The sequence below is a fragment of the Coturnix japonica genome, chromosome 1 (assembly GCF_001577835.2).
Source record: "Coturnix japonica isolate 7356 chromosome 1, Coturnix japonica 2.1, whole genome shotgun sequence".
Taxonomy (NCBI): Eukaryota; Metazoa; Chordata; class Aves; order Galliformes; family Phasianidae; genus Coturnix; species Coturnix japonica.
Genome location: NC_029516.1, coordinates 121,810,520 through 121,818,672, shown reverse-complemented (window position 1 = coordinate 121,818,672; position 8,153 = coordinate 121,810,520). Strand labels below are relative to the sequence as shown.

Sequence of the window (8,153 nt, the reverse complement as noted above, 5' to 3'; positions counted from 1 at the left end):
TATAGATGGGAGGTGGGCCGAACTGTCATCACCTCCTGCTTCTGATTTTAAAATAAGAAAAGTTCTGACTGCATTTGGCAAAGAGTCCGATGCTATCTTTGTGCATTAGCCATATTCAGAACACGCCTCTTTGATCAGATCCCCTGAGATTTGAAAGGGTGGAGAAGATTAACTTCAGCCTAACCCCGCCAGCTCTTCTTTGCGTTTGATGGAAGAAAAAACCCTGACTCCTCCAGAGGGTGATTCAGAGCACCTAAAATTAGATGCTTAATATGAATCACTTCCTCCTTAACCCTGGGGAGGTATCCAGGAGGCAGTTTCCACCGTCAGAAGTTACCCTCTGTGAATGTTTCTCTATCAACATCCCCTCAACAACTGTCAGCATCATTCTAAGTAGCTCCTCAACTCCACCATAGCTTAGGTTGAGTTATGTGGATCACTTATCCTCAGATACCTGAGATGCAAAAAAAGGGAGGCACTTCAACACTCAGCCTATTTAAAACTGTAATAAATCTTTATTAACAAATATACTTATCCAACAGTTTTAAATCATGATTTGCTATGCTTTGAACTTCTTGGAGCATTCTGCCTTTCTTGAAATACTCAGACTTATCGCTTCTTCCAGGTGAACTTCCGTCGTGCTCCCTCTTGACCAGGCTTCTTCCGTTCCCTCGTACGTGGGTCGACTGTCAGCAGCCCGGCTATAAAACAGAGAAGCACCCATCTGTTTACTGTTCCTAGTTTGTACATGAATTACAACATCTAGAAGGATAAAGGTCCTGTGTAAAACAAGCCAGAATGGATTTCATCACCCTATCCAGTTCAGTGTCTTTGGTAACTGAAATTTCTTCACATTTTACTTTATGGACCATTAAGAAATCCCACAATATCCTCTTAACAGATTTTGTTTAAAACTTTAGAGCAATGGACTCTAACATTTTTAATCGCACACTCCTACCTGTTAAAGATTTTTGAGCAAGCACCTCAATTAAATATATTCATTCACTTACAGATCATATCGGTGCACTACTGAAGTTCTAGTAATTTATTTCCTATCACAAGGGACCTTGTGCTCCCTGTTCAGGATTACACTGATCTCCTTAAAGGTACCACACTCATTACCATACCAGTTTACAGGAGTATTCCCAGCGAATCTCAGTTGCCAATACTGAACAATTACAATCAGAGAATCTTGTTGCAAAAAAAGAGCTTTACAGCTGTGCATAGCAACAGAGTGGAAAAAACATTTATGTTTTGCCAATAACAAGCAAAGGTAATCCCTACTAGTTTGGAAAGAGCATAGTTAAAAACTCCCTGTTCATAAATCGGTATTTGCTGCAACAGTATTGCATCTAATCACTCAGAAGTATCAAATGCTGCAGTTATTCCATCTTATTTAAGGAAATTGCCAACTCTAATGCAAGAGAGAAGATAAACCCCTTCAGTCTGGTCGTTTCATATATTATGTTTATGCTCATTATTATCTCTTTGAAGCTACAGTGCTTACGTTTGAGAATAAAACTTTCTTTAGATGAGTAAGGCACAACTACGCAAGTAAAATGAAATACAATTTTAACACCCTACAGCTCACAGTTCCTGATCCAGATTTCTTTGATAATGAGTCTACAAGCTTGCTCTGAGGTCTTACGTAGATGCAATATAAGCCAGTTTACAGGTCTAGCAGAGGTCATGAACAGATGGAAAACTCTTAAGTCATCCAAAACATATACAAAGGATGCTAGGGAAAAAATGAAAACGATTCATAAAGCCAGAGTCCATTCATACAGCAAGGTTTCACTGGGATTATTTATTCAAATTGGCACAATCTGCTCCGCAGTTATTCTTGTATTAATTCACTGAAACTAGAAACACGCTGGAAAACACTGGAATCAAGTCTCCATTCCTACCTTGTCTCATAAATTCCACCTCTTTTTCAGTCACAAAACTTCGCAAGGCTTTTGCAGTGGCCAAACGGATTGCCCCAGCCTGTGAGGATCTTCCTCCACCAGAGACAGTGCAAACTGTATCATGCTTTCCAACTCTGTCTAGAAACTGGAAAGGGAATAACAACTGCTCTCTAAAAATAAGACAAAAAAATAATAGTCGTGATAAATTAAAGTTGTATATAAAGTCGTTGTGTACATTTCCTTGCATTATACACAAAACCAGTTAACTTTAAAATAGGCATCCAGAAAGGTATTAACATCCCTGAGGTCTCACTGAAATAAAAATCAATCAACAGGGAATTAGCAGCTAGGATAATTTTCAAACTGTCAATGTTAAGTACTTGAAGTTCAGTTTTGCAGTTCATTTTTGTCTTGCTAATTTATCTGTGGATACCGAGATCTGGGTAGTACAGCTGAGCAAGCTCTCACCCTTTTCTTAAGCTCAGAAACCAAGGCTGACCAAAAGGCTGACAAAGGAAGGTTTCTATCCTTTCTGAGAAGTCTTTATAGCACCGCTGTGCACATCCTTCAAAATCTGAACCTACATATGAAGTTTCTCACCTTGTTTGCGTCCACTATAGTACTGAGTAATTACACATGAATATAATGTGCAAATCTCTCGGGAAGCACTTAATACCTTTTTTTTTTTAATTAATTAATTATTTAAATTGAACTGCGAGTCTTTCCTAAAGCAAGCAAAATTCATGCTCTTCTTTTCTGCAACTCTGCAAAAAGGGATAAGAAACAAAATGAGGCTTGTCAATCAGTTCCTATATTACTGACTTCTGAAAAGTAGAAGGAAAATAGACTACTCTTCATAAAATAGACAGTAATACAGAAAATCACAATATCAACTCTAGAATACAGAACTAAAACATAAAACATCACTACTGGTGGAATATTTTCAGTACATTAGAAATACAGCATTTCATTATGCTCTCACCTGTCCTGCAGGACTGGGAAGTAACGTAAAACATCTATTCCATTCACTGTAATTTTTCCAGTCCCATTGTCATAAACTACTGCAGTAGCTCTTGATGTTTTTCTTACACCTTAAATAAATCAAGAACAATCTGTTATGTGCCTTTCATATTCTAAAGAATTTCAAGTACCCAAGAAGTTAAGGTGATTTTTACACTTCCATACAGTACCAGACATTTCATTTTAGAGGCTGATGCATCAACAACAACATACTGGGGGTTGCGGAGGGGTAGGAGGGCAGGATGAGTTAAATACAAACAATGAACAATCAGTTTTAAGTATATTTTGATCAATACTACTAGGAGTGGGAAAAAAAGTGAACTGAGGTGGAGTAGAGTTTACATTCTACCTCTCGTAAGTTCAGAAGGTCAGGCACTTTCCGGACCTGGTGAGGACAATGTATGCAATAATTAACTGCTTGTTCAACACCTGCGCACAATTTCAAAGTCTAATGACTTTACAAAAATCGAATAAAGAAGTTTAAGAATATGCACATGGAAAAGGCTAACACTAACTAAGATGATACAAGCAACGCCTATGTAACATTTAGCATTGTTTCCTCAGAAATTGTTAGTTGCAATTCAGTTCTGTAGATTCATGTTAAAACATAAACACCATGCTAAAGCCTCAGAATGATCTTCTGTAGCACAAAGGATACAATCATTGTTATTATGAAAGAAATTGTGACATTTTGTTTAATTTAGAGGGATAATAAGATTCTTCTTGAATGTAATATGATGGCTTTTCTTAAATAAGATGACTTGCATAAATACAATAACTACTATTGTGAAGACACTACCAAAAAAATAAGGTGCATTAAATTCCAGTTTGGCTCTTTCATACTTCTTTGTTATCGCGCCATCCTTAAGTCAACTCAGTGAAAACATAGTTTGGCAGCCATTTTGGTTCTCAAGTTCATAAAACTGTAGCATGACTTGGGTTGGAAGGAACCTCAAAGATCATCTGGTTCCAACCTCCCTGACATGGGCAAGGTTGACAACCAGAAGATCAGACTGCCTAGGAACCCATCAAACCTGGCCTTCAACACCTCCAGGGATGGGGCACCCATAACTTCTCTGAATAGCCTGTTCCAGTGCACCCTGAGGGAAGAACCTCTTCCTAACATCTAATCTAAGCTTTTCCTCTTTCAGTTTAAATCCATTCTCTCTTGTCCTATCACTATCCTCCCGCATGAAAAGTCTGTCCCCCATCTGTATGTAAGCTCCTTTCGATGACTGGAAAATCACAATGTTTCCCCAAAGCCTTCTCTTCTCAAGGCTAAGCAATTCCAACTCCCTCAACCTTTCATCACAGGAGAGGTGCTCCAGCCCTTGAGTTCTCTGAGATCCACCTTCTAATGTCCTTACACCGGTTAAGAACACACATCCCTTTTAGAAGTACAGCATGAAATATGTCCATGCATGCACAGATCTGCATGTGCTTTTTCCAGAAAGAGTCTTCAGACTTTCCTATCCATGCTGCTGCTTTAATAGTTTTCCCAAATAATCACTCTTGTCTCTTCTCTAACATCATCACTGTCTTAGCAGCAGTGACTGATTCTTTCCTGTCTCATAATGCCAGTTATCAACTTGCTTGAAAAATTAAATTTCCTAATTCTCTGCATTTTCTTCAGCCGTCTGTATACATTGAAATGCCTTGCTACTTATTCTTTGAATCTTCAAAATTCTCATTTGATAAACTACCTACACAAATCATGCTAAAAGTTACTTGTAGGTCTAAGCACACCACTTTTGTACAAAGCACCAATTCTTTTGTACCCATGGAATTCTCTGTATGTGTTTGTACTCCTCTCAGCCCTCCCTCCATTTTGGTAAGAAGACAGCTTTTCACAGTAAATTAGTTTTTCATTGTATGTGTAGAACAACGAGGTCCTCCCTGCAAAGGCCTCAGAACTCACAGCTGATATACTGTGCCAAAAACTCTGGCTTTGTTAACAAGCTCTACCATAACTCAGTGTTTTAGTACATTATTAACAATTACATATGCAATATACATATAATAAGTATATAAAACGAAGCATTCAAACAGTGTCATTCACATATTCATGTTATAAAGAACACAGTGTGAAGAAATCAAACCTGAGCCATTACCAACCAACTCAAAGTTATTACCTTCACCAGTGCTGAAGGCCACTCCTTGCTCATCATACTTCAAGGGCTCAACAGATACTTTCTTCAACTGCACAGCAATTTCTTTGGAAAACTTCTTAATATAATTCTCCTCGATGTCACTGCATGGCAACGTCATCAATTTTTCTAAGAGTCGAATAAACCTTGAGTACTGTAGACAACAAGACTTCATTAAAGGATGCAAGCGTAATTGCATTTGCTAAAACTTTCTATTTTTGCATACTTGATCTTTCTACTTCACTTTTATTGATGATTTCTGACAAGATGACACTTTTGCACCTACATGCTGATTTAAGAACAGCATGCAGATGCATCATTTTCTGTGTGACTAAAGATACCTAGTTCTTTCTTCAGGCAACAATGAAGCATTAATTCAAAGTATAACCAACCCCTTCATAATACAGGATTATTGCATTAGAATGAAGTTCATCTCATATTTAAAAAGAAAACATTGAGGGGGTCTTCATTCTTTTATTATTATTAAAATGGCAAACGGAAAAGGTTTTCATCTCAGTTTCAGTAAGTCACCATATTCATTCACTTGGAAATAATTTTATTTCACTAAACTGAACCTCTTAAATGATTATATTTCATAATATATACAGGAAATACCTATCTATCTATCTTCGGCTGTTCAAGCTGAGTTACTTTAATGTTTATGATTTCCTTTAAAACCTAACAATCAAGCTATTTAAAAATTCAAGAGATACTTGACTTAAAGGGCAACCTCTTGAAATAAATTATCCTTTGCTACTGTGTGGTTCTCTTTCCCCCTCACACCCCCTCCGAAGTTCTTCAACATGTGATTAAAGAGTAAACACCACTGTGTTAACCCATTTGTGCTAAAAGCTGGGATGTCCCGTTAAGAAGTGTTACTGGCAGGAGCACCAGACAGCTGGTCACAGGGCACGAAGGTACACCATCTTCTAAAATGGATTTTTCATACAGACATTGGATCTTTATTCTTGAAGCTTTCTTTACTTACAAGTTCTTATTAAAGTTTGTGGTTGTTTTTTTTTTATATTCTGTTTTTTCACTTACACAGTATGAATTTAAAAAAAATCAATATTTATGATTTTGTCTAATAATGCACACACCACAGAAAACTTATTTGCAACGCAAATTAAAAGAATTTGAGCAGGTAACACTAGCAGCTCATTCTCAGGCATTTCAAATACATTTAAACATCAGTGGTTGTGCTATAGGCTGAGACTTTGTGGCTCTACATACAAGAGGCCAAAACGTATCAGGTCTTTTTTTCCCCCCTCATCTACTGCACAACCTTTACAGATGTGTTGCATACAAAAACCAAACAGTGAAGAACACCGAACTTGTTACAACCAGATCAGTTTCTGGGACTCTAAGAACAAATACAACCATCCCAAATGCAGAAGCTACTGAACACACTGAGCTTGTAGCTACTTCTATTAGAAGCAAGATAGCTGAAATCTCCTTGGTATACCAGAATGGAGATTTACAACAGCAATTTCAAAACTTAAGACTTGAGGAAATGAATCTGCTGAAGACCTTTAACTTCACCCATTCACAGCCAGCTATCACGTTACTGTTCTGTATGACAAATGAGCAGGGGGCATCTTTGCTACTATCATACTATTTCTGTAATGATACATAGGATTCAAGAACACTGCAGGTACAAAAAAATACTTGGAATACTGAGATAATCCGTGTTTTATTCCCTGATACTATCATATTCAAGCTTGAACTTCCAAAACAAACCTGAAGTTGTTCAGTCACACAGTTGTTCCGAAACCTAAGGCTATTTAAAAAGCTCTGAATAAGAAAACAATATGCATGTAAAGAAGCACTCTGAATCTGTAATCCAATGAAGCAATACAAGCTACTGATACCAGGAAAACTACAAGAAATTTTCTCTCTCCTCCCATATTTCATATCAAGCATAACTAAGGAGCTATCTTGGATCAGACCACAGATCTATGTAGCTTTATATCTTGTTTCTGATATTTGATTCTGTAGCCAATCACTAAGAAAATGAATTATTTCTGACCATCTTTCCCTGTTACTTTCCTATCTCTTAAGAATATCATGCCAAACATTCTCCACAGGTTAATCATTTTACACACACAAATCCATTGTGTTTCCCATCTTGACCATTCTTTATCATAGGGAAGAGGTGAAAGGTTCTAGTCCCATTCTTTCATCTGTAATTAGAATTTATAAGTTGTCACTGTGCTCAATCCCTGACAACACCATTAGATGACAAGTTCTTTTACTCTAGGCTTCACAATGCTAATGGAGGAATAACTAAACCATGTTAGCTTTAGGTTAGGGTTAGAAAACCCTCAATTGTTCTGTGCTATGGTGCATAAAATAATAATTTAAATAAAAAAGGGACACTGGGCACTTTTAAAGGCAACATGAAATCAATGTGATTGTGCTTACAAGCATATATATTTCATAGGAAGGATGACAAAAATTTTTGAAGAACACCTGGCTCTATGTAGTACCTTTTAGCATCCAAAAAATGTACAGAGTCCGTGTTTTGAAGACACAAGCCTCCTTAAGATTAGAAAGATTAATTACTTACATCATCATCTGACAGTTTTTCTAACAACATTCCTTCCAATTCCGTCTTAGTCAGCCATCTGCTGCCAACCAGGTTTCTGTTAAAAATATCACATATATTCTCCCTTTAATTAACTAAGCAATTAGAGTTGCATCACAAAGGACCGCACTCACAGCCTTAGTTCAGAAACACATTTTCCATCACAAATGAACACAGATCACATTCCCATAGTAAACAGGAGAAGGCCTATGTTGATTTTAAGAGATATTTTGAAAGGAAGGGTAACTTCACATATTGAATGTATCAAATTAAAACTACGTATTTCACTTGTGTTTTTCATATCATTGAAGCCTGGTACAGAGCAGGAGTAATCTCATAAAAGTAAGCTATCTACTCCACAGCTTAAGATTTAGTTTACATTTGGTTTTAGTTTTAACTCTATGCTAAAAAACAGTCTGGTTTACAAGCAACAGAGAAAAAAATAAAAGGCAGGATGTTAAAAAAATAATCTTTAGCATCAAAATTTTGTCT

At 36.9% G+C, this 8,153-nt stretch overlaps 1 protein-coding gene across 1 annotated transcript in view; it reads right to left on the bottom strand.

Annotated features, from left to right (window-relative positions):
- Positions 1-491: 491 nt before the first annotated feature.
- Positions 492-8,153, bottom strand: part of MRPS9 (mitochondrial ribosomal protein S9) — a 35,163-nt gene continuing 27,501 nt past the window's right edge. The window contains exons 7-11 of the mRNA XM_015849933.2: positions 7,644-7,719; positions 5,060-5,228; positions 2,890-2,998; positions 1,908-2,077; positions 492-701 (exon numbers count right to left, since the gene is read on the bottom strand). Coding sequence (XP_015705419.1) covers positions 610-701; positions 1,908-2,077; positions 2,890-2,998; positions 5,060-5,228; positions 7,644-7,719 — 616 coding nt within the window. The 3' untranslated portion in view covers positions 492-609. The remainder of the gene's footprint in view (positions 702-1,907; positions 2,078-2,889; positions 2,999-5,059; positions 5,229-7,643; positions 7,720-8,153) is intronic.